General features: G+C 36.2%; 1 protein-coding gene across 12 annotated transcripts in view; it reads left to right on the top strand.

Moving 5' to 3' along the window:
• Positions 1-24,591, top strand: part of TSGA10 (testis specific 10) — a 36,288-nt gene extending 11,697 nt beyond the window's left edge. For 9 of the 12 annotated variants that reach the window (XM_066983868.1, XM_066983880.1, XM_066983886.1 and 6 more), the window contains 12 exons: positions 1,829-1,980; positions 3,421-3,536; positions 9,088-9,242; positions 10,454-10,509; positions 10,741-10,909; positions 12,816-12,926; positions 13,478-13,663; positions 15,368-15,577; positions 17,140-17,342; positions 17,645-17,749; positions 19,509-19,631; positions 22,374-24,591. In XM_066983868.1, coding sequence (XP_066839969.1) covers positions 1,829-1,980; positions 3,421-3,536; positions 9,088-9,242; positions 10,454-10,509; positions 10,741-10,909; positions 12,816-12,926; positions 13,478-13,663; positions 15,368-15,577; positions 17,140-17,342; positions 17,645-17,749; positions 19,509-19,631; positions 22,374-22,398 — 1,611 coding nt within the window. In that variant the 3' untranslated portion in view covers positions 22,399-24,591. Of the gene's footprint in view, positions 1-1,828; positions 1,981-3,420; positions 3,537-9,087; positions 9,243-10,453; positions 10,510-10,740; positions 10,910-12,815; positions 12,927-13,477; positions 13,664-15,367; positions 15,578-17,139; positions 17,343-17,644; positions 17,750-19,508; positions 19,632-22,106 lie in introns of all 12 variants that reach the window. The other 3 variants (XR_010826721.1, XM_066983912.1, XM_066983920.1) reach the window with 3 other exon arrangements.
• The last annotated feature ends 2,486 nt before the right edge of the window (positions 24,592-27,077 follow it).

Below are 27,077 nucleotides of genomic sequence, written 5' to 3'. Positions count from 1 at the left end.
CCTCCTTTACTGAGTGCTCGTTAGACCACATCTGGAATACAGTTTTGCCCACCAGTACAAGAAAGACACGGCCAAACTGGGGCAAGTTCAACAAAGGGCTCCAAAGATAGTCAGGGCTGGAGCACTTGCCCTGTGAGCGGAGGCTGGGGGCAGCTGGGCTTGCTTAGCCTGGAGCAGAAGTGGCTTCAGGGGGACCTACGAGCTAGCTGCCAGTACTCAGCAAGAAGTCAGACAGAGACTTTTCATAGCAGTGCGTGGTGGAAGGATGTGCAACAGTAGCCGTAAGTTGAAATGAGAAAGGTCCAGGCTAAATACAAGGAAACACTTTTTTTCCCCAGTGAGGACAGTCAAGCAGTGAAACTGTCTTTAGCCTTGGAGATTTTCAAGACTTGACTGGACAAACCTGACCTCAGAACTACTTTGAGCAGGACTTTAGTCTAGAGACCCCTGGAGTCCATTCCAACCTCAATTGTCTTATGATGGTGTCTCACTAAACCCCAGTGCTCCAAAAGAAAATGAAATTATACTGTTCTCTCCTATATACGTTAATATGGTGTAAATTACTTATGTTCAGTTGTTTGCTAATATATGGTCCTAAAATAGAAAATGAAAGCATTAATAAAATGAATAGAATTCTTGAGTGTAGAACTTGATTTTAAATAGGTAAGCATTGATTTCTGTAGTGCCTCTTTCTCTTAGATCTTGTGGTTATAAATTATAGTTCATTTTCATTTTTCCCCTTCAACATTTTAAATTCTATCAAGCTTGTAAATATAGTTCTAGGGATTACCTTATTAAACTGAATGCATCTGTAATGAATCCACTGAGTACTCTGAGTGGTAAATTAGCTTTAATCACACACTTGACACATGGTGTGTAGTGATATCAGGAACAGTCTTGTTTTAGGTACATTGTTTTATTTCTTCAGTTTATTCGATGTCCTTTGAGGATGATACTTCAATATGAAATTTATGGCACTAATATTGAGAAAGGTACTGTACACCACGAGCTTACTGACTTGCTCTTCAGTGGCCTGATCTTTGATTATAGTAATGCAGAAATTAGCACTAAAAGAATCAGTAAATAAGGAGAGGGATGAAGTGAGAATTTTTTACCTTAAAGGAGCTGTTTCAAATAATTTTGAAAGGACAGTTCTTTGAATATTGAGAGAATATATAATATTACGTTTTAATAATCAGGCACAGCTTGCTTTAAACTGGAAATTCTAAACTAGCTTTGCTAGAGTCTAAGCAAGAGTTTCTGGAACAGTTCTTTCTGTGTTCTAGGTACATGCTTAAATGCCTCATGGTAATCGCTTGGACATATGGTGCTTAATGGAAGTGTTTTGCCGTGACTTCTCTATCCAGTTATCAGCATAGCTGTATGACTTAATAGAGGCCTAAACGCAGCAGTGGTGTTGTTGTATCTTCAGCAGTGATTTCTGCCTCCATACAACTATAATAGTGTCTTCTGTTACCTAATTTTGCACTGAAAAGTTTAATGTTGATCAGTGCCAAACATTTTTGCCCTAGGACATAATTACCAACCCCAAATTTACATTAATAAATCAAAATGTTCCTAGGGATCTGAAAGACGGGAAATTGTACATCAAAGGTAGCAAGAATCACATTTCAGCTCTTTGTCAACTATCTTTAGTAAGCTGGAAGCCCTGAGTAAACAATGTACTTGGAGATTTCTCTTTTGGTAAAAGATTTGTGTTAAATACAGATTTGAATTTGAATAAATAAGAGAAAAAAAAATGAAATATATGTAAATCAGATTTTTTTTTGGTTTTTCATGTTTAATTCACGCTTAATTATATTTATAGTTAGATAGTGAACGGTTAGAACAGATGTCCAAAATGGCACTAATGAAAGAGAACATAAATTCTCTGGAAACCGAGATGAAAATACTGGCAAGAAGAGCCCTGGAATCTGAAAATGAGCTGAGCCACCAGAAAGCTGAATATGTTTCACTTAGGTAAGCAAAAGTATATAATTGCATTAGTTTGATAAGTAATGTTGGCCTATGTCTGTTGGTTTTCCTGTTACTTAGCTCAAAGGGAAAAGAATCTATGACAGTTGTTCTTGTGAGCCTTTTCTTCTTTTTGCAATGAAATGGTTTTCCTCACTGCTTATTTATATGTAAAATGTTGGCCTGATGGTATTACGATATGCTGAAAACCATCTTCAGTAAAAAAGCAAACTTCACTCTGACTTAGATTAGGAGCTTTCTGTTAGAAGCTGCAGTGTGATTTTTTTTTTTTTATGGATTGCATATTAATAAATCATTTTCATTTCTAGTTGTTGTTTTTACAGAGGCAAACACTTTCAAGCTTATGGGTGTCACATGCTCAGTTTCAAACACCCTTTTCTTAGTCTTGCATTCTTTTCAAGAGCAGAAATAAAACTGAAGCCTTGCGTTGAGTTTTTGGCCTGCTGCTCAACTGGAGTTCCTAACCGTGCTCAGAAACATACACTGGCACTAGATAGACTCAAGTGAAGCTGTTAGGGAAGAAAGCATAGGGCAGTGAGTACACGATAAAAAGGATAATTTAGTGACTGGAGGGGAAGATCAAGCACGTGTGAAGTTTCTGCAGAGAGGTAAGAAGGGCTAGATCACAGACTGAACTAGGCTGCAGAGTGAACAGACTGCAGGAGAAGATACTATGGTTCTTTCTTTTGTATTTCATAAAACGTAATTTAGTTGGGCAAATAGTTTCCTAAACCCATGTGTCCTTAAAAGTGACTGGTATAGTTGATGCATAGCTGTTGTAGGTTTTTTTTTTTTTTTTTGTTGGATTTTGATTGTTGGGAACGATGGGTGTTAGCGTGCTATATCGTGCCGGCCCACTACACCTTTCTAAGGATACTGTGGTTTCTAAAATAATGTGAACTCCTTTGACAAATCTTGTCCTGCGTTACTGCTGCTTTATAAGATGTCAGATTTATGAATATTGTAAAAACTTGAGTTCTTGAAGATTAGTTGCCACTACTAAAATGTTTTTTTCTTCTCCCCCAAAACCATGTTAACAGTTCTCTTCAGTTTCTTCACTTATGAACATTAATGAACATTAATATTATGTGATTTGAACACATGACTTGGGTGTAACTTAAAATAGGTCAAGCATTCCAATTTGTATCCTAAGTAAAGATTTTTATTTTAATAATTTTGACAAATTTTTAGTTCCCCCTGTTGTAAAAAGTTCTTACTTTCCTGTGATTTTTTTTTTTATAGGGGTATTCAGACTCTAATGTCCAGAGATTAAGGTTAACATTTATAAAATATCCTGAATAGTCTAAAATATACAGAAGAATCTTGCTTTTTCTTAACTTTGGCAAGTTTAGTAGCATTTCAGAAAGGAAAAAAATATATATATAAATATCTGAATTCTCCTGTTTAATGCTTCTGCTTTTCCAGCTTATTGAATGAAGAGACAGAACAGAGTCTTTCAGAGACTCAGAGAAGCCTTATTAAGAAAAAATATGAAATGCAACTTTCAGAAGAGAAAATTAGACTTTTGGGTGAGAAAATTGGTGAGTGGTAGATAGATATTTTCTAATAAAATTCTGTAGGATAACTGTTATATTGCTACTTTTTCTTTTGTTTCTTATGGGTTGCAAGAAGAGTGGTGAATGCAAATAAATATACTTCCGATAGTTTTAATTTTTTTGTGCAAAACATCTTTTCTTGCATCGTTGGAAGGTTTTTGCATTTTAAAATGTTACAAATAAAGCTCTTGCAACTAAGTTTTGGCTGCTGCATGTACTGTTTTCTGAACGACGTATGTTGATGCCAATGTGCAGTGTCTGAGCCTATCCATTAAATTTGTGAACCACTAAGGTGGTGGTTGCACCTCTCAGCATCAGTGGAAGATGACATAATCAGGAAAACATCCTTTATAGAGTATATCCTATATTCTATGTTGCACCTTTTTCATGTTATGGGAGTAAAGAGGTGGACACATTAATTATTCCTAGTGTGCCAATGAATATGTTATCATTTCCAGAAATACAACTGTATCGTGTTATAAGTCTTTTATTATTTCCTACAGATGCAATTGAAAGGATGTATTGTTAATTGCAGTAGTGAATTTGCGAAGAGAAAATAAAACTAAGCTACAGCTAATGACATCTAATGTTAGTGTTGTCTTATACTATTAAAATACGTTTATTTCCATTAAATATTTCTTTATTCCATAAAATATCTAAAAAATAACAAATATCAAAAATTTCTTTATTCGGTAAAATATCTATATTTCCATTACTTGAAACTTTTAAACTCCAGTTATTTGGGTTTAAGCATTTCACTCGAATAAGCAAAGTGAACCTAAATTTTTGAATGCTTTGGCTAAGGTGTTTAAGCCACTCCTGAGAAGGCTAGAAAAGATATTTTGTCCATGCTGTAATCTACATATTTTGTTCAAAAAGTCCTAGACCCCGGTATAGTGAAGTACGGACTTAATGTTTGATAGCAGTGTCAGTCTGTGTGTCGTTGCATGCTTTAGATCATTCCCAGAAAATGTCTGAATTAAGCATATTTTAAGCCTCAGAAAAATGGAAGTTTTTGAAAGCTGAATAGAGACTTTTCAGAATCTGGCATCAGCGTGTTGCAGCCTGGATTCAAAGAGATGTTTTCATTACTGTGAGGCAAGTCCAGGCAAAGAAGCCTGAAATTAATGGAGACTGCCTTTCTTGTGCTCTTGATTATCCTGTCACCACAGGGATAACAGAGGAAGATGCTGACTAGAAGGAAAGAAACTACAGTGTAGGCGTGGAGAGAGAAGGTACTGAGCTGAGAGACTTTTAACTGCAGAATCAATAAGGAATGTATACTGAGACTACAGTTTGGATAAGACAGCATATTCCTTATGAAACAGGGAAAAGTAAAGGTAATAAAGAGCTGAGAGACAAATTGAAAAGTTGGGATATTATGCTGGACAATAATTTACAACAAGGAGGATGGGTTGTCAGAGGAGACTTTTAAGTAGGAAACAGACTGGGAGCAAGGGAGTGGAGAACCAGAGTGTGGATGTGGCACCAGGAAAAGCTGGAGCTATGCAAGAAGTCAGACTGAAAAATAATAAAGGGAGTTAATAAAGAAGGATTGGAGACGTAAGTGAACAGACCTAGTATCTAAGTGGTTAAAGAGACTAGGAGGAACCTTAAAATTGTATGACTGGTTCAGAGATGATAGGTAGGACTTGCAGCTATTGGACTCGCACAGGAAATAGAACCAGTGAGCAGCCATACATAAAGAAGATTTAGGACATACAAATAAATCTGAAAGCAGGAGAAAGATTGGAAGTAAAAGGAGATTGAGTCAGAAAATGTGGATTTAGGAGCTTAGGTTTGGTAAAGAAGGAGTTTAGGATGAAAAACCTTAAGACTTAGGGCTGACCAAAGTGAAGAGAAAGGAGTAGCAGCTAATAGTATCTTCTTCTTGGAAAGGTAGAATTGGAGGGGATGGAAAGAAAGTATGTGTGTGCCCACTAGAGAACCTTTTTGCCTTTTGGAGTCTGGAATAGAGCTCAGAATTCGCAAACCTCGTGTTACCTTTGCTGGTCAGCAAAATAATACACTTGGCAAAGCATCTCTTCCCAGTGCTCTTCCACAGAGAAAATGGCAATATATACCCTGCTGGTTTGTCTTCTATGTCATGTGACACATGATAGGAATCCAAATCCTGCTTTTCACTTTTCACACAGATTTGGTAACATGGTACAGAGACTATGACTAAAAGGTTGGGAGTGCCATACATAAGGTTGTCTGTACTGCTTAATCAATAAACCCTGGTGGTTTTTTAAGTTATGGTATTGTCTTTAATTACACTATCATATGGTGTTTTTCTCTCGGAGCCTTGCTGCAACTTTTGCAGAGTTTTGTAGGGAGTAAATCAGTGTTGTCTAGTGAAGCAAGCTTGTCTATCAGATCTTCTCCTTAGATGAAAATACAGGAAATAATGCAGGTAATTGCAGAAAGAAGCACATGCTATTAAGACTGTTAAATATTGTTATGCTGTAGTTTGTACTATTGCTGTCTGTACCTTAGAATTCTGGGGTGATGCACAATCAAACTTCTCAGAATTGCTCACTAACTATACATACAACCTATTCTCAGAGTACCCGATTTGAGATATCAGGTAATGATTTCACAGCCATGGAAGGAATCCATGATTGTTTTTATTGAACATGTTGTACTCTATACTGAAAATTCAGGTCATAATTCAGGCATTCAAAATACTCAGGTAGCATTGTGCGTTCATCTTTGGGCCTCCATTCATTCTCTGTGAAATGGTGTTAAAAAAAAAACTTTGCTTAGAATCTCAGAATGGTTGAGGGTTGGAAGGGTCCTCTGGGGGTCATCCGGTCCAACTCCCTGCTCAAGCAGGGCTACCTGGAGCACATTGCACAGGACCATGTCCAGGAAGCTTTTGATGATCTCCAAGGAGAGAGACTTCACCACCTCTCCGGGCAATCTGTGCCAGTGCTCAGTTACCTGCATAGCACAAAAGTGCTGCCTGGTGCTCAGAGGGAGCCTCTTGTGTGCCGGTTTGTGCCCACTGGGTACCACTGAGAAGAGCCTGCTGCCTATGTGTTTGAAAATCACCTCCCTCACCCTCCTGGCCACGCTTCTTTTGATGCAGCCCAAGATATGGTTGGCTTTCTGGGCAGCAAGCGCACATTGCTGGCTCATGTTGAGCTTCTCATCGACCAACACCCCCAGGTTCTTCTCCTCAGAGCTGATCCTAATTCATTCTCCACCCAGCCTGTATGTGTGCTTGGGATTGTCCCAGCCTAGGTGCAGGACCTTGCACTTGCCCACATTGAGCTCCTTGAGGTTTGCACAGGCCTACTTGGAGCCTCTCCAGGTCCCTCCAGATGGCATCCCTTCCCTCCAGTGAGTCAACCGCACCACACAGCTTGGTGTCATTGGCAAACTTGCTGAGGGTGCACTCGATCCCACTGTTCATGTCACGGACAAAGATGTTAAATAGTGCTGGTCCTAACAGTGACCCCTGAGGTCCACTCATTACTGATCTCCACCTGGACATTGAGCCATTGACAGCAACTCTTTGAGTGCCATCATCCAGCCAATTCCTTATCCACTGAGTGGTCCATCCATCAGATCCATGTCTTTCCATTTTAGAGACAAGGATATCATGGGGGACAGTGTCAAATGCTTTGCACAAGCCCAAGTAGACGATGTCAGTTGCTCTTATCTACCAATGCTGTAACCCCTTTGTAGAAGGCCACCAGATTTGTCAGGCACAATCTGCCCATACTGAAGCTATGTTGGCTGTCACCAATCACCTCCTTATTTTCCATGTGCCTTAGAATAGTTTCCAGGAAGATCTGCTCCATGATTTTTCTTCAGTCTGTTCCATTCCATGACCTTCCTTCGTCTTTGTGTCCCTTCATTAGACTTCCCCATAGATCCCTGTCTGTCTTGTCTTGGGGAGACAAGAACTGGATGCAGTGCTCCATCTGTGTTTCACCTGTGCTGGAAGGATCTCTTCTCTCCACCTGCTGGCAGTGCTCTGCCTAATGCAGCCTGAGATACTTTGCAATTGCCCTTGTTGAACTTCATGAGGTTCCTGTCAGCCCATTTCTCCAACCTGTCCAGCTCCTACTGGATGGCAACATTACCTTCTGGTGTATCCACAAATCCCCCCAGTTTTGTGTTGTCTGCATGCTTGCTGAGGGCATACTCTGCCCCATCACCCAGGTCATTAATGAAGCTGTTAAACAAGTCTGGACCCAGTATCGACTCTGGGGTACAGTGCTAGTTACCGGCCTCTAGCTAGACTTTGTGCCACTGATCACCACGCTCTGGGCCTGGCCATTCAGCCAGTTTTCAATTCACCTCATGATCTTCCCATCCAGCCTATACATCATCAGTTCGTCCATGAAGATTTTACGGGGGACAGTGTCAATGGCCCTAATGAAGTGCAGGTAGACAATATCCACCTCTCTCCTCACCTACCAGGCCAGTCATTTCATTGTAGAAGCTTTATCAAGTTCATCAAGCATGACGTACTCTCGATAAATTCATGCTGACTACTCCTGAAGATTTTCTTGTCCTTCATATGCCTGGAAATGGTTTCCAGAATTAGCTGCTCCACCAGAATTTTCATTAGAGCAAGGTTTGAACACTGTCTTAGTAGTTTTTAAGCCATACATCCCAAATACATTGTGGAAATTTGAGTGTCTTTCATCCTGTGTATTAAAATAGGGAGAGGATCCGTGGAAAAACTGGAATGTGAATATATGGTAGGTATAATGTCCCTGAAAGACTGAGCCACAGATCATTTTAGTTCTGTTGTTTTATCTCCTGGAACTACTTTAAAAGTAGCATTCAATTTGCCCAACTATGCTGATATTTAATGAGTAATTTGCAACCTGCACGCTTTTTATGAGAAGTAAAATTCAATGTAAGAAGTTCTTAGTTCGTAGTTCTCCCCTGTGAATGCAGTGTGTATACCTCATAGAAGAACTGATTCTCTTACCTCTTAAAGGTAACGTGTAGCACTTTGTTAGCTGAATGAACATGGATCTCTTCTCAAACCTGATTTTGTAATAAGTATATTAATTGTTTCCCTCATCATTATCTTTGCATTTTTAAGTGATGTTGATTTTTTTAAGTAGTCACTTTATACACATGTACATAAAGTTATTTTAAATCAAGGACTGTTTCACAAAGACTGTCTAATATCAGGATATCCATCTCTCTTACTTCATGTCAGTCACTCCAGGCTGCAGCCTACACATGGCTCCTATCTATTGTAATTCTATTTAAGCCATTTATTGTTATAATACCTAATAAAGCTACTTTGAATGATCCCAACATTTGCTATTTAAAGATATTTTTTTTTCCTTTTTTAAGCCATGCAATTTAAGGCCTTGAAAGAAGAATGCAGTTCTACAAGTATCAGTGGGATTATTTGTGTTTCTGAAAACGTGCATGCTTTGGTATTTTCTTGAAGGGGAGCTTTTGCCATGTTCTTTCACTTCTCAAGTGTATCAAAAGAATTTTTGTCTTGAATGGGTTGAATTAATAAAAATGAGACCTTTCTGATTGTGTTCAGATAACTTTTCAAAACAAAGTCTTGTACAGCAAGAGAAGATCTGTGCTTTGAAAGAAACAATTGTGCGACTTGGTAAAGAGAAGGAAACTTTGCAAGAGTGTGTGGAAGAAGAAAGAGAGAAGATTGTCACTTTTGAGGAAAACCTGACAATTAAAGTACGTTCTAACATGTAAATAGTCAGAATGGGTTATGGAATCACAAGAGATGAAACAGAGGAAGGATCTGTTGGGTCATCACACCTATCTTATTTGATATTTACAAATAACTACTCAGTACTGATCTAGTTCTGCTTAAGTTTCAAGGCAAAAATAAAACTTGTGTTAGTTAATAGCAGTGAGTTTGAGCAGTGTTTGGTGTTTTGCATAGTTTATACCTATCAAGAGAGGAGACTTTAATTACTTTCCTAAAGTGGAGAAAGGTAAATTAGTCAACCAAATATTTTGTTTATCATAAAATTTAGCCTGAATTCTTTCTTGGGGCTCATTGATGTTAAAGATACAGTGCCAATTAATATTGCTTTTCTCATCATTGATGTTGCATCTGAATGATATCCTTTGCAACTTAAAGTACTAGTTTACCTAAGTAAATTGCATCAGTTTGTTGCATAGTATGATTTCAATCTGTATAGTTGTTATAGCTGTTTAGTTCAGAAACATCTCACTTCTGCTTAAGTTATCTGAATAGATAACTGGATAATGGATAGATTTAGGATAAACTAAATAAGGTACTTCATAACTGTTGTGATTGTTAACTCAAGAATTTGCATTGATTTTAACAAAATATCAAAGAAAGGATATTGCAGGGCAGACTATAATTATCTTGCCATAAGCAATGGCTACACATTTTAAGAACTGTAAACTGTAAAATGGTGTCTGTTTTAGAGAAGAGATGTCTGTCTCTCATGTCTCTTGTGTTTCCAGTGGAAAACATTTCCTTAGCCTATTTATACTCCTTTTAATATCTGTATCCAAAGATAATGGAGTGAAATGATATAATTTGTCTTAGTTTTTGTTTGTTTGTTTGTTTAAATGGAAATACAGTGGCAGAGTTCTCATTTTATCAATTAAAACCTACCAGACTCTGGTAGTTTATTAACTGTAGAAAAACTGTGATGACTTATCTAATAGATAGAAGACATCATTTACATTTGGGCGTGTGAGCCAAACGCTACCTTCAGAACCACAAAGGATTAAAAATTTTAATTAAAATGGTTATATTCTGCAGAAGATTTTTGTCTAAACAGTACGTGATGAAACTTTGGAAACCAGAATCCATTTTACATTAAACAGTTAAATTAATCAGCTGACTGAATAAAAGGAAATTATAGCAGTGAGGCGTTTATATTGATTTTGTATTTCTTTTTAAGGAGAAAACCATTTCAGATTTCAAGACTCTGATTGCTGAGCTGGAGCGTTCCACAAAGTAAGGATAATATTTCAAGATCATTATTAAATTTTGATTAATGTTTAACATTAACTCAGAAAGTGAATCATAGTATGTGCTAATGTATACATCATTTTTTTTTGCTCTATTAAATATTAAAATGTTACAGCTTTGTTTCATGACTTGCAAACTTAACCATTGGAAAAGCTATCATTTTTAATAGGTTGGGCAGTATTGTGATACCTGAAATATTTATTATTTGCTGCATAGAAAATCTGCTGAAGCGCTCTGTATCAGTGAGAAAGATATCACCAGTTTGCGTCAACAGCTACAAGACACCAACAAAGAACTTGCACAGACTAACAAGAACAGAGAATCATTAGCTCAGGAGAATGACAGGTTACAAAAGCATCTTTCTAATATTGAGCAAGAAAATCAGGTATATTTGTATAAAGAACTCTTGACTAAAAAGGCAAATTGGGTGTTTTTCTTGTAGTGCTTGGAATTAGTGGGCCCTTATGAAAGATAAAGCTGCAAATGAATTTTTAAGCTTGTTTTTCAGACTGAGTTTTTTCACTTATTGCTTAGGTCACTTGTATAAAGAAGACTAGCTATTCTTGTGTAATGGTTTTGCTGTTTATCTCCAGAAACAACTAATTAATGCTTTTCTTTCTTTTCATGTAAAACATTGTGGCAGTTATAACCACTCCTCCCGTGGAAAAGTACTATAAAGGGCACAGTGGATATTTGTTATACTGTGCTGCGGCTGTCCCAGAGCACTTACAAGCTTACATAAAAGCTTGTATCAAAACCTTTGATTTACTAATAATCTTAACACATTAAAGTTATTAAATTTCACAGCTTTATTAATAGGATTGTACTTATGGCTCTTTAAAGGGGCTTTTGGAAATACTTGATTATAACTCATGTTACCTAATGTGTTACATATTTGTATACAGTTGTTAATGAAATTAGTTAACATACCTAGACTAAAGTGTAATCTCATGCACACATAATGTTCATGCATCAATGTGTTTTCCAAGAAGCTAGAAATTAACCTCAGTATCTGTAGTGGGTCATCACTGTGTAATGCTCTGCTTTTTCTTCTTTTTGCTAAAGCTTCTGCCTTCATTTAGGTTTTCTGATGTTTGCTTTTTCTCCTCCCTTGTTCAATTGCTTAGAATATCTTAATCTTTGAACATACTTTCCTACCTCCTGACTTTCTCCTCTTCTAGAAATGCTTTAATCACCAAAGGTAGGTAGCGAGTGTCAACAGAAACACGGATTGCTGAAAGTGATCATGCCAATGAATCACTATTCTGAACCTTCTCTCAGAATCCATTTCGTTACTGATACGGTCAGCTGGCACAAAATAAAGCCACCTGTTCCTTCTAGCTACTGTTAAAAGCTTCATGGTTTTCTTTGCAATGTGCCTGGATGCTTGTAGAGCTTAGAAACAAACATCTTAGCATCACATGATTAACTCCTTTTTAATGGTCTTGCCTCTATAATATGCATTAGTTCCTCAAGGTTTTTCTGTTAATATAGGTGAAATTCAAAGTGTTTTAATTAGCATTCTCCTATCTTCACTTGGGCTTGCTGGAAAAGTTCACAGAATTGCAGAGCACCTTTCTCAGCAACTCACAGCCCTTTCACAACAGGAACATGGGTTTCTCTATAGCCTAGAGTTTTTTTGTTTGTTCGTTTTGTTTGTTTTTGTTGTTTTTGTTTTGTTTTGTTTTTCACACATACTGCTTCTTGCAGCTGAGTGTTCTCATAGTAACTTTGTAAGGAAGGGAGAGCTTCTAGAACTGCCTTGTTCAGAAACCTTTATGCGATTTTTTTCATTCTTTTCTGTTTCACAAGCAATAGTTGCCAGAACTTCTGTATGCATTCTCCTAATACTTGTGGCTGTATTTTTCCTGATTAGAACATAAACACTCAGGTTTTTTGTTTGTTTTAGTTTTTTCAGTCTTCTGCATTTTCAGAAGTGGAATTTTAAGGGGTTATGGCATGTAAAAAAGGGGGAGCCCCTTAAATGCGGTAGGCTATTTTACTGACCACCTAGCTGCTGAATAAAACATCTGTCCTGTTCTAGCTAATCACAATATTTCCTGATTTACTTTTTTCTTCATATTAAGATTTAGTATTGTTTTTAAGTCAAAGAAGGTAAATATTTTTGATACATGCAACATTTTGTTTGTAGAAATCCACATGGTTTAGATTTTGTATAGCCTTTAAAAAGTTACTTAATAAAGCCATAGGCTCTAGATACACATTGATTTTTTGTTAAGGTACAAATAGTATACTTTAACTTCATAAAAGAAAGCAATCTTTCTTTACAGGCACTGTATAAAAAAATAGAAAACTACCAGAATCAGCTTGATGACATGAAGCTGAAAGCCCAGGATTCAAATACACACATAGTCAGGCTGAAGGGAGAACTGAAGTCTAAAGTGAGTATGTGGATTAAACCTGTTAGTAAAAGTTGTTCCTTTAACTAAAATTGAAATCATAACCGTGTTTCCATGGAAGAATTTTCTTCCTAGCCAGAACTTACTTGGATTTTGTTAATATGTTTTTAATAGTTTGAACACATTTTCTTAGCTGATTTTCCAGTATACAAGTAATGAAGTATATTGCACTGTTTTATATATGTGTGTCTCTGTGTTTATTAAATTTAAAAGTTCAGTGAATTATACAGGAACTCGTGACTCTTTTGTCTTACCGTATAGCATTAACAGTAATAAATAATAAATAAAATCTACAATATATTGCTATGCCTCATATTTTTAATATTAATTTTGCCATTTTTAACAGATGTCTCTTGAGCATCAAAATAACGATCATCTGAAACAAAACACTGTTTCCTAAGAAGTGTCCTAGTGTTTTTTGGTAAATGGCAAAATTCTCTATAGAAAGAGAATTTTCTGTAATATCTGTAGACCATGAAATATCTCAGTTTGTGAAACTTGCTGGAAGTTATAAAACGAGCTTTATGTGTTAGGAGAGGGAGAACTGCGAGCTTTTGGAGAATTACCACCAAGCACGTGAACAAGGAGAAAGCTGGGAAACAAAATGCCGTCAAGCAGAAACAGATTGTAGCTCTGTTAGACTGGCACTAATCAGTGCAGAATCTGAGAACCGCAGACTGAAAGAGAAAATGAAGTACCTTGAAACAGAGATAGAGCAAGTAAGTTGAAATCATTATTTCTGTAGTTCACTCTTGAAATGATCTGGCAATATTTTTAAGCTTGCAGCTGTTTGAAATTATGCGTAATAACACATTTAACTCATATTTTAGAGATAGTTGCTGCAATGAATTGTATGGAGTTTGAATTTACTTAATAACATAATTAGACTTCCATTAGTCACACTTGGGAAAAAATCTTTAAAAATAAAAAAAAGCGTATTTCAAGGAAAAAAGTTATAAAACAGCTCGCACATTTGGAATCAGCTGAAGATATAAACTCCCACAGAACTCCACAGCATACCTGAAACATGTCTAGTGCTTTGTCACCTGTTACATTCCTGTCCCTGCTTTTCTTTCTTCCAGCTTTTCAACCTTCTTTCCAGTGCTTTAGGTGTCCCAAAGATCCTTTTCCTACTTGAAATTGTGAAGAACATAAGGGGAAGTGCACAGCATGGCTTTGAAAATACATTATGAACATATAAAGTATTGAACATATAAACTATCTTCTGGTTTGAGGTTGCTTCAGTTTTTGCTGCAGATGATCTCTGCTTCCTAAATATCACATAGGCTACTGAGGACTGCCTGTGCACATTACATATTCAAGAGGAACTGATCTGCAACTGTTCATGAAGAGGGATGAGAGAACACAGCATTAGCAAACGAGCACAGGACATCTGTGTGTCAGATTTTGATATTTTTTTAATATAACAAAACTGGTTGGTGGTCCTAGTTTGTGCACTCAAACAGGTAGAGATTTCATCCTTCTTCCTCCTTCCCACATGCCTTATATTAATTATAGGAATAAACAGACTTCTTCATGAAAACTGTGTCAACAAATGGAGTCAGAATTCCAGATGGATATCATGTTCAGGTTTGTAAGGCATGTATCTTAAATAACTAATTTTTATTAAGAGATCTTAATGTGCTTAGTAGTGCCCTTGTGCTTTTTTTTAGGCAAGACAGAGCTAGAATTAATGTGATGTACTCCCCCTACAAATCATCTCTTTTCATCTCAGTCGTAAGAAATCTTTCCAGGAAGTCAGTGCTTTACATCTCCCCTTACTTTTGTCAACCTTCCACACTCTTTCTGCCACCCACTGAATATTAAATGTTTAAAAGTGACTGGAAATACGAGTCAGGTATGACTGGGCAAAGTACAGGCATTTTTCAAACAGGAAAAAATTGGTTACGTTAATTTAAAATACATAAAATTCTAGAAGTCTCTAGTCAGAACTGCTGCTGCTGGTTTGTGGACTACTTTTTAGTGTGGCTTCTGTCATCTCTTCATTATGCCTGAGTTTATGAGTGACAGCAGTATAAATATGACTGACAGTATTTCAGCATTCGCCAATTTTCTGCATGCAAGAATACATTTTATTGTAAAAATAAGAAGGTCTAATCTGAAATGGAGCCCGTGACAGAATTTTGAAACTTATTAGCTCTGTAGAAAGAGTTGAATCTTAGGAAGAGAATTTAAAATGTCAGTAGCTGGTTTTGCTAACAGAAGCAAGAATATTTTTTTTCTAGTTATTTTATATACAGGATTTATTTAAATAAATAACTTTAAAGTTTATTCCAGAATAAACTACTGCTGCCTCTTAAAGTTCACCACAGCTTTGTAGAAATGTTTTTGTAGGATTTTGAAAGCATTTTTATAATTTCTTTGCAGTACAGTTTTGATTATCTGATATTGCTTTATTGTAGCATTTAGCAACAGAAGAAGCATACCAGTCTCAGATTTCTACTTTATGCAAGTCTCTTGTGAAAATGGAAGGAGAGCTTCAAAACATACATCAGGAGAGAGTCTCTATACTTGCAAACCTCACATCTACACAAGAACTTTGCATTAAATTAGATGCAGGCAAAGAACTATTAAATCAGCAGTTAACTTCCACAGCAGAGAAGGCAGAAAGGGTATGTGAAATATATTAGAAAAATAATTTGATATTGTTGTTACACTTAAGGAATGTCAAACTACTTAGAGATCTAGAATGATCAAAGAAATCCCTATTCATCATTATTGTCTCATTTTTTATTTTTATTTTTTTGATGTTTAATTTGGCATACTTCCGGAACTTTCTCCTCAGAGGGTAGATGCTGTATGCTATCTGAAAAGCTCACTCTTTTGCAAGATTTTACTTTGAATACCGAAAAGTAAGGACTTAAAATTACTGATTGTTTTCTCAACAGATGTCTTGGATTTTACATCCAATCACTTAGTAAGCAGAATAGCTGGAGTAGTTTATTAGCAAAGAAACGACACAGACATTAAAGTGCTTGGCTGTTCTAGGAATTTACAATCTCTCTTTAATAATTTCTCCTTATTTTTCCTTGAAAAACAGTTTCTGTTGGCCTTGATTTTTACAAAAAAAACAGTTTATAGGCAAGGGAACTAGATTTGGATTGACAGCTAGTGGAAATTTGGATCTTCAGAATACGGAAAACTTTCATTTTAATTTGTTAAAACCATATAATTTGGATTTTGTTTAGTGAAATGAAAAATGCTTTTTCTTCTGTTGGCCTATTACTGGAGTTTTCTCAGTATTGTTCTGGTTTGAACACAAAAAGGGTTATCCTCTGAAAATTCTGAGGAATGTGTTGGAGATTTGGGGTGTTTGTTGAGGAGTCTCAGCTCCTAGATATTCCACAACCATTGGGTGAGCATTATTGAGCATAATGTAAAATAGGGTTGAAGAAAATACAGACAAAAGTGTTTACAATATCCAAAGTGGACTCGGTTAGATATATTAAAATGAAAAGATGAAGCATCTAGTTTACTTACTAGCATTAAACCAGGTAATTTTCTGCATCTTTCGTTAGCTAACTCGATACAGATTTTCCTGATACACCTTCTCTGGGATTTATTTATTTTGTGTGTGTGTGTGTGTATATGTTGCCTTTTCAGTGAAACATACAAGGTTTTATGGGTATTCTTCTTTTGTAGGTTCCTCTGGGGGTATCTAGATGCTTAATCTCTTGTTTTGGATTTTGTTCATTTTCCCTTCCTCCCTCCTAAATTTATTCTTGATGCTCTGTTAAGTAAAATAAGTGTCATCTCACTCTGCTGGAGATGCAGATATTGTTTGGTTAAATGACATCTGGATGTCACCTCCTGCATGAAAATAGTTAAATCAGAATTCCTTCCCTCAACAAAATGTAAATCTTCCCTCCTTCTCTTTGATAATTGTGTTTTTCACATGAAGAGTGTGTCCATTGATCCATATATTTCATAGTAGTTTGTCGTTTGTATTAAATATGCTTATGTTCAGATATATACATTGGGTGAATTTATAAATCTGACCCAGGGTTTTGATTGAGGTCAAATAAAACAGTTATCAACCACCTTGGAGTAAGAGTGTTTCTGGGTCATTGATACTAGAATTTATTTATTTATTTATTTTTAAAAAAAGGCTACCCTAGCAGATGGCCAGTAAGGTTAACAGACATACACCTAAAACTCTAAAATCTTTGTTTAGTTGCAGAGTGAGTGTGAGTCTTCCTATTCTGAAATAGAGCTGCTGAGAGAACAACTGGGAAATGAAAGAGTATCTCTGAAAAACCTGGAATCTTTGCTTGCGTCCAATTGTGAGAGAGAATTTCGGTCACAGATAGCAAAGCAAGAAAAAGACTCTGAAATTCAGCTTCTCAAGGAACAGCTTTCTTTAGTGGAAAATAAGCTGTGAGTAAATGACCAGGAGAATATTGTACTTTTTTTTTTTTTTTAATTCTTCCCAATTATGAACAGATGGTTTATATTTAGCTCCATTTTTACCTTGGATACCTTAATAGCAGAATATACCAAAAACCTACTTTTAATTCTTCAGCTATAACCTGAAGGACATTTCCATGTAGTCTTATATTTTACTCCAAAACAGAGTCAGCTGCATGGTGTAGCTCTTCTTTTCATTTTGCTTAATTGCATTTGGTACCATACTTGGAGGGTTATGGCTGCTGTCTAATTAAAGCGTATTGGCTTTACAGTGCTGTGCAGAGCCGAGATTTTACTCAGCTCAGAAATACAACAGCGCAGCTAGAGTCAGAACTGGACATCACCAAAAGACAGCTGGGGACTGAGCGGTTTGAAAGGCAAGTACACGATTTTGTATTGTGCTGCCTCCACCTAACTGGGGTGAAATACAATATAGTACTAAGATTTAAACTAATTAGAAGGATAAACAGCAAAGATTGTGTTTGCTTTGCTGTACATCTCCTGTGTGTTCAGAGGCTACTCATGTCACTGAACTTTGTGTGAAACATGCATTCTGTCTAAATTCCTTGTCTGCCAATAGAATGAAATACTGACATGAGCTGCCCTCTGGAATGGCCTGTTTTAGGATGGGGTGGATCACTTTCCTGGAAATGCTTGTCTGTCTGCACTCATTTTCCTTGAGTTATGGTGAGAGTCTAAGTGATTAGTTGGCTAAATGAGTAATTTATAGACTACTAGTTCTGTGATGTGAACACGATCTTTTGGCAACATCTGCAGTAGAGGACTAAAACAGATCAGAGTATTGACTTGAGGGGTACATACAATTTAAGCGTTAATAGATACTCTGGAAGAATTTAAGCCCGTACCAACCTGCCTTCTTCCAGGTACTGCTCGGGACACAGAAGGTGCCAGGGATGGTTCCCAAATGACAATATGGAGGAAATTTTATTTTTTATTTAATGGGAGTGGGTTGTGAGGAGGTATATGGAACAGCCTGTACATACTGTTAAACTAATTTAGCTGCAGGACCAGAGAATAGTCTCTGGCCTGCTTTATGAGTTAGTTTAGCTCTCTTGTTTTGGCGTCTTAAATAGTTTCTTATCTGTGAAGCAAAAATAGCAGTATTTCTCTATTTCATGGATGTATTGAGGATAAAAATACTACAGTGCCAAGCATTATTTTGGGTACATAAAGGAGATGACTAGAAGAAGCAGAGTGATGTGATTATAGCATAGGTTGAGAATGAGGTCTCCTGTTTAATTGTGGCAAATTACTTTGTTGATATTGTTCTCTCCTAAGTAAGGATGAGGGCTTTGAAGGGAAAACCTCTACACTTGAGATTATGTATGTCTTTTTAAAGATGAATTTCTTAAATATCACAATGTATGTTTCAATTTCAAACTGGATTCTCCTTTATCCTGAAGTCATGGCAAAAGATGCAGAACTTTGGTGTTAGATGTGCGAGTCAGTTAAGGTGGCATTGCGTGCTTCGTCAGCTGCGTAAAACAAGCAATATTGTATACTAATGTAGCAGTACGTTTGTTTCAAAAGAAACTCAGTCTTCTTTAAACTCTACTCACTTTCTACTCTTCTTTCTCCATTCACTCTGCCTGAATTCATCCATTTTGTAATGTTTGGGTATTCCCTGGTGGGGATTACAAATGTTGCTTCTTGAGGTGTTCAATGGCAAAACGTTGAATCAGCCTGGGTACTTAAGCTCTTCTCCTAGTTAAGGATAATTCGTTACTCACATGGTTATTTACAGTTGCAGTAACATTAAGATTTAATTTACAATTTGTTAGCACCATAAATATTAGTGAGCCTCTTTCGGAGGCACAGATCCTTTGTTACCATTCTTGAAAAAAAATTCTCTTCAACTTCAAGGGAATTACAAACACAATCACCTGAATTGTTCTGGAAAGAACAAAGTTAGGTTGCGTTATGCAGTCTGTAAGTCAGTAGTTGCAAACACACTATGCAGAAAGAGATTTGCTAATCTGTCTTTCAGCGTATATTATGAATACCATTAAATCATTTAAAAAAAAAAAAAGATGGCAAAGGAAATGGTAATGACTATAAGATAACTGATGATTTTTGAAAAGTGCTTAGCCTGTGTCTAAAATGATTTTTATCTAGGGAACGTGCTGTACAGGAGCTTCGACGCCAAAATCGTACAATCCCCTATCAGTTAAGCTCTACGTTAAGAACACCATCACCTGAACGTACACACCATCGATCTCCGGATTGGTCCCTGGAAGGGTAAGCAGTTCAACAACATTTAAGTTCCAAACACTGAAAAAAAAAATGTTAGACTCTGATATTTCTTCTTGAAATATTGGCTCAATTCCACAGAATTACACTGCTCAAAAAAAGTTACAAGATTCAGGACCATACTCTTTTGATGGTACTCCTTTTATTTTGTTTTATTCAGCTATGTCAAAACTATATTGTTGATAGCAACTACTTGCACCAGGATGCTATAGCCATAAATTCTTGAAACAATAATAGTAATAATGTTACATAAAATCTCCACTTGACTTGCCATCATTTTGTGCAGCTATAAATATTTTCATATTTCCTACATAAAAGCTCATAACAATCCAGCCTTTCTTCTTGTAGTAGCTTTCAGAATCGTTTTTACTCCTTATATGTATATATCTGTGAGCATTTTTTCCAAGAAACATAAATGCATTCTAAAAGTCTTCAAACACATGTAACACTACAGAGGAACAAAGCCAATTTTCCTTTTAGCAGTCACTGAAAGGAACTTCCCTCATATACAGCTACTCCCGTCAGATTCAGTCTGAGCTTGATTTCCTATTTGGTAGCTGCTTACTTGTTGCATCACAATTTTTATGGAGATAGGTGGCAGCATGCATTAAAAATAATTGCCAGTGGAGAGGGAAAAATTCTCAATTCAAGATTTACAGGGAATTATTTCTGCTTTTGAGGTAGTTGTGTACTTCTAAGATGAATTTTGTTAACTGTTTTGGTACCTCAGATAATTGATTCATCTTTGTTATCATGGACTCCTCTAAGTACTGAAGTCCTAGTAATACAAGGCAGGTTTCTTTGGGTCAAGGAGATGGTCCTAGTGCCCTTAGCTGGAAAACACAGCAGTGCAAGCTTGTTATTTGGTAACTCTTGGTAGCAAGTATAGGGAGTCTTCATTCCTCTGATAGAACCATGTCCACTTCTCCCGACTCAGAATACAGCATAGGTTTTAAATTTGTTGGAAAAAGCTCTGTATCATTTAGAACAATTTAATTTATTTTTTATTACCATAACATTTTCTTCTATTTTTGATAGTCTAAAGAAAAGAGGGTTAGATCATTGTATTGATAGAGGTGATTATGGTGCTGTTTCTATTTGTATCGACCCCTTATCAGGGTGATAATATTCCTTTCTAATTAGTAAACTAAATAAATTGGTTTAAATTAAAAACTGTTTAAATTTCATATCAAGACTAATCTTCTACAAACTAGATTATGAATTCAACTCCTTTCTTGTTTGCTTTTTGTATTGTTTTTCTCAGTACTAGCCTGATGTGGCATGATCTGCTTTTGTAATTCCTATGGAACAAGGAGTTTAAATAAAGACTAAAAATAAATGATGTGAAGCAAGTACAAATACTTTGTTTGCTTAAGATCTTCACCTGGTCTAAGCTAAAACTTTCTCCATTAATTCAATGTAGCTTTTGAATGTAAATGAACTTCCATTTTTTTCTACTAAATTATTTTTAATTTTTGAGTGCCCAAGATACTAATATCACTCATAAATTTTTACTTAACCTGTTCTTTTTTATAATTTCTTGGACAAGTGAGGAGAACTAGGGTTGTTCCAGATTAATTCGTTTTAATAAATGGTCTGTATATTGATACAGTGATGAACAAAATAGCCTGTTTGATAAGACTCTCCTGAGGTAAAGAGGTCTAAATCTCAATCTGTCTTTTTATATAGGTAATTTGTATTTGTTTTACCTATGTCTGGGTGAGTGCTCTAATGTCCAAAATACTAAAGCTCTTTATACATTTGATGTTAAGAACTTAAGAGTTTGCATCAAGAAGACAGAACAGTAGAAGTTACTGAAATATTTATAGATGATGAAATCATTTCCCTCCCAGCAAAATCTAGAAAGATTCAGAAAAAAAATTGTTGAGACCAGAATGAAAGAAAGAAAAGACAATGTAAGGTACAACCTGACAGAGATTATATTAATGCAAATATTTGGGTGTAATCATCAGCAGAATCACAGAATTAATTAAGGCAATTTAAATGTATATACGAGTTGATGAAATGTGATCTAGCTGTAAGTTCCTGTTGGATTTGAAGGAGTGCAATACCAGAAGTAGACTTCTAGGAGGTGAAATTTCACTTTTTGATGCTTGAAGAAAAGTTACCAGGGATTCAAAAAGATACTGTAGAAGACAATGACTTACTGGTGGAAAGGCGTCTTACACATCTAATGTCTGCCTCTGCGGTGCATGAAGCATACTGAGACAGCAGTGCTGGAATCACTGTTGACACCCTTCCTCCTCTACAGTATTTTTGTGTGTTATTTCAGCACACAGACCGTGGTGGAAGATGAGTCAGGCAATCACCTTTTTATTTATTGAGAAGGTGCTATCAGAAGTAAACTGGACAGTAACTTTTCTTCATTCTCTCATCTTTAATTGCCCCAGATTCCTTGTCTCAGTACAGTGAAATGAACATGCCTTGTATTTTGTCTTGCAGACATGATTGAAAAGACTTCCTGTACAACTTTTGTAGATGATAGGAGTGCCAAGATTGTCTTTCTCTTCAGAGAGCATTATAACACTTTTTGCACAATACAGTCTAATTCTTCGAATCATCTGGATTGACTGCTGAAGAGACTGGAAGGCCTGCTTATATTGCTTTCAGAAATCTTAAATTTTTGCACATGGAAACATCAGGAAGTATTTCTATATTCACCAAACATTAAACAAATTAGACTTGGTTTTGTTCTGTTTTGTTTTCTAGGAATTCTTCATTCAAGGACTTTTAATGCTATATTCACAATGGCCTGTGAAGACCCTGCACATGATCTGGAGAGTTAGAGTTCAAGTTTAATTTTAATTTCATTATCATTTTTCCCTGCTGAATGCTTAATTTCATTAAATCTATTTGACAAATGCTTTCATGGGCTTTTGGACACTCTTAATGTTGTTCAGCAGGAAGAAATCAGTCTAGATGGCCTCCCTTCCCTCCTCTCTCCCATCTCTTTTATTTTTGTATGATACAGCCCATCTCAGTAAACAGAGAAAAATGCAGGTTCTGTTGAATGTACTGACACTGTGCTTATTTTTAAAAGTGCCTTAATTTAAAAAGTGATATAACTGAAAAAGGGGATATAATATAACAATATGAAGCTTTATAAAGGCGTCTATATTCAGGTGTTAGAATTTGAATGTATTGTTGCTGAACTGTGTGAAGATTATGCTTGAAAGAGTTTTTCTTTTTTTCCCCCTTAAAACCTGACCTACTCCTTAATTTGGCTAAAAGAGGATAGTGACGCCAGGAGATACAGCAGTGTTGTGATATCTGTGTATGAAGATATGTATTTTTCGTGTCTCTCTGATATACATATACACTTGAGGTATGTTCAACTTTTGAGAATTTTACTACAACTGCACTGATTTTATACTTAAAGAGCTTTTTAATATGAATGAATACTGTTTGGTGATAGTTATTGTTGCTTAATCTTGCTCAAAATTTCAGCTCTTTATATCGTAATACTTGTCACTGTTATATATTCGCCAACTTTAAATGCCAGGAGGGAATGTAGAATTCTCTCCTAGAAACCAACTGGAAAATCCCTGCCTCTGTCTTTGGCAATATATAAATAATTCCTATTTAAATCAGTAAATTATTCACTTTTTGCTTTTGCTTTTTTTTTATTTGTTTAAACAGTTCATCCTTCTTACTGTATTCCCTTCCTCAAAAGAAACAATACTTTATTCTTCAATGAAGGTGACTTGATTTTAATTTGTAGGTCCTGATCCTTCATTCTTTATTTATGGCACTCTTACTCAGCCACGGAAGTCATTTCAGCAGTCACCAGTGTTAATGGGACTACTTGCAAGTAATAAAGACAGCGGGATCAGACTTAATGATATTGTACATTTCCTCATTATGCAGTTATTAAAAGGTACATTGTACACTATTCCCAGATGAGAGAAGATGATCATCTCATCATCCCAGAAGATATAAAAGAGTGATATGTTGTTTTGCAGTCATATTGCCATGCACATTTTTTAGAAGATCATCACAAAGAAGTTTGAGAAATGTGATCTTAGTCTGTAAAACTAGTACCCTGTAAATCAGAAGACAAGATTGAAAGGTTAAATTAATATAAAATAGGTGAAACTAGGTTCTTCCTGGAAGTGGATATGCTGTGCAGAGGGCTGTGTCCTCATGTGTAATTCCTTAGTTGCAATGATGTTAACGTTTCTGTATAAGATCATAAAAAAGTCAGTAACTAGGTGCTCCCCTACCAAATGTTACAGAAGGTAAAAGCTCAAGATTCTTAAACAATTTGGACTTTTATGTCTTTATGTGAATAGAAAGGATTACAGGAATACAAGATTAAAAATATCAAGATGTAATAAACCTACTTTTTGTTAAAAAAAAAAGAAGTGATAAAGTGATAGGCTTTATTACTAGGATTAGCCTTTGTTTAGAAAACAGTATGGAAACGAGGACTTTATTTTTCTGCAAATTGCAAAAGGATCATCAGGTCATGGATGGGGCCAAAGGAGCTTTTGTCAGTTCCAACGGGCTATAGACCTCAAGTGACTTCTGACAGCAATTAGTTGCTATATGATTATTCATAGTTTAAAAAAAAAAATCATTCAGGTGAGCATATTCAGAGAGCAAAGAGCAGTTGCACTGTAGTGGCAACCCTGCTACTTCTGACTTAATGCAAAGTCAGAAACTGAAAGAAAAAGAAAGAAGAAAGAAAAGCGAAAAAAGAAGAATGAATTGAATTTGCTTAAATTTGCAAATAATACATTTCAGTTTAACAAAAAGCCTGCGTGTTGACACGAAATGTTTGCTGTAACCAAAGAGGACTTGAACAGTGCGTGTTTGTTGGGACTTGTGTGTATTGTTCTAGCAGTATATTCTAAAAATCTTCATACCAATGCTGAATGTGAAAGTTTGCTTCATCCTTAAATAAAAATAAATAATGAGCTCAGAATTTTGAAAGTTCTCTACTTCTGGTGGCAAATTCTCAAATCTTTTTTAACACATCTTAATTTTTCCATAAAACAGGAAGTGCTATTGAATATGTCTGAAATGAAATGTATTATATTTTGTGACAGTGTCTATTTTCTTATCATGTTGTTTATGCATCATTGGGCGATTTTCTTGCTGTTGCTTTATTATAGTATTTTGTTTGGAAATAAACATATAAAAAAATCTATTTACCATTTGTTTACATTTGTGACTTATTTATAACTGTGAACAATGCTATACTTAAAAACTTGATTTTTATACATTTTTAAATTACCATTTACCACAATATTTTTACAAAGGCAAGCCTAAATAAAAATTTTTCATGAAATAAGAGCATGTTGAACTTGATCTCAGATATTGTGCGATGATCTAAAATGATCTGTTTTGCACAACAAAGGAGCCTATAGTATTTTTAAAAGGGTTCAAGCTCTTCTGCAGCAATGTTTTTGTAATTTCTAGCCACTGTTTTTGGAGCTATTTCATTTAATTTTGCTTACTTGTGGCTGTGGAAACTGTTACCATTAACCATTAAAAGGTATTTTCCTTGAGCATAACTGGTTGTCAGGATTTGTAGATTAAAGAACTTGGTGCCTTTGGTATCCTCCATCCTTAGTCTCTTCTTCATCCTAGAAGAAATAGAAGCTACTACTTACAGGAAACTGTATCTCTGCTTACAGGTATAGTTCTACCAAAGAGGAAGAATTCATTGTTTTGCTGAGCAGAAGTATTTCACTGTTTTTTTTTTGTTTGATTGGTTGGTTTTTGTAAAATCTATGCAGGCAACCTTTCAGCAGCATTTGAAGCCATATATCTACATGATTGCTGCTGCTGTCTCCACTGAAAGTCAACCAGATTTATTTATTTTTTATTATTTTTCTGTTCACTCACTAATAAAGCTTGATCTTCACTAACGTGTAATCAGAGTTAAGATTCTGGTGCCAGTGTTAAAACAAGTGTTTTTAGCTTTTATCCTGAAATAATGGTCATGGCGTGGAGTGGCAGTGGTAGTACCAGAGAGAACTATTTTTCTCCTGTCTTTCTTCTGAGGACAACTAATCCGGTCACTGTCACTGCAGGCTGTAGAGTTTTAAGACAGCCACCTGGCTATTAGCACCAGATGCGCTTTAGCAGCTCAGTTTACTCTTGCTTTTTGTATATTTATTTTATCTGATTTTGTTCTTAAATGTTACAATAAAATGCATATGAGGTTAGTATATATGGAATATTTAAGTAGGTGGCATTAACTCCTATTTTCATTTCTTGGTGATTTCAGTATTTCAGCCATGCAATGAAGAATAAAAGCGTTACTGATACAGACTATACAGACTGGACTGTCTGTAAAAAAAAAAAAAAAAAGTGTGATCTTTTAATAAAAGGAGACTTTATTTTTTTAAAACATACTTTGCACTCTTAATAATCTTTCCTCTGATCTACTGGACCTTCACATTCATTTCCAGCAGAGGGAGTATGTGGAATGAAGATGAATGAATTACAGCTGTTGAGGTATTCACACACACAGTTACCCAAACACGTGGAAAGATATTTCACAGTTGATTTTACACTTCAGACACTTCCCATGCAGAAGAAAAACAGCTTGATTAGATGGACAAAAATTTCGCGTGACTTGACTTGGTTTGACCATGCTGAAACACGCATCCCTGTATCATGACAAGGATCAGATTTTTTATTAACAAACTTTAAAGAAACAAAGTTTGCTTATAATTAAAACATTTTGTAAAAGACATGGCCTGAAATGATGTCTCCATCAAAGGGATTTTTTTGACCTGACTCCCTCGTAAATTGCTGGTTTAGTTTTTTCTGAAGGTCTCCCACATTTGACTTGTATTAAAATCCATAAAGCAGTATTATCATTTACTTTAATAGATGTAAAAGAAGCCCAAACTTAGTTTTAGGTGTCCTAGGTTGTGCCTTCTCATGCACTTTGTATTTTCAGAGTTTTTCTTTATTTTCTGAGGTGGGGGAAGAACAAACATTTTTATCTCGAAGGCAGCCAACACCCAGGCAATTCCATAGAGTACACAAAGCAGGAGCCTTTGTTGGAACCTCGCAGGTGAACAATGCGCTTCTCAGGCCTGCTTTGGACAAAGACACGTCTTTCCTTCACGCAGTGATTTTTTTTTAAATTACCACTGACAGAGTAGCTTGTGCGTTTTAAAAACGGTGCTACTTAACAGGGGGATAAAACGTTTAAGTAGATTTATTTCCTGGCCTGCAGCGGCTGCTCTAGAAGTAACGCAGAAATGAAGTTTGGGCGCCAGGCTGATCCCGCACCCCTCCACCTGCCCCCAGCCCGCCCCAGAGCCCCGCCTCGCCGCCTCCCCGACCCGGCCTGCCCCGGCTGCCGCTCCCTGGGCCGGGCCGGGCCGTGCCGGGCGAGGCAGGTGGCGGCCGGGGCGGAGCGGAGCGGAGCGGAGCGGGGCGGCCCCA

Source organism: Anser cygnoides, chromosome 1, assembly GCF_040182565.1.
Source record: "Anser cygnoides isolate HZ-2024a breed goose chromosome 1, Taihu_goose_T2T_genome, whole genome shotgun sequence".
Lineage (NCBI taxonomy): Eukaryota > Metazoa > Chordata > Aves > Anseriformes > Anatidae > Anser > Anser cygnoides.
The sequence above is the reverse complement of the archived record's forward strand: the minus strand, read 5'-3'. Positions and strand labels throughout refer to the sequence as shown.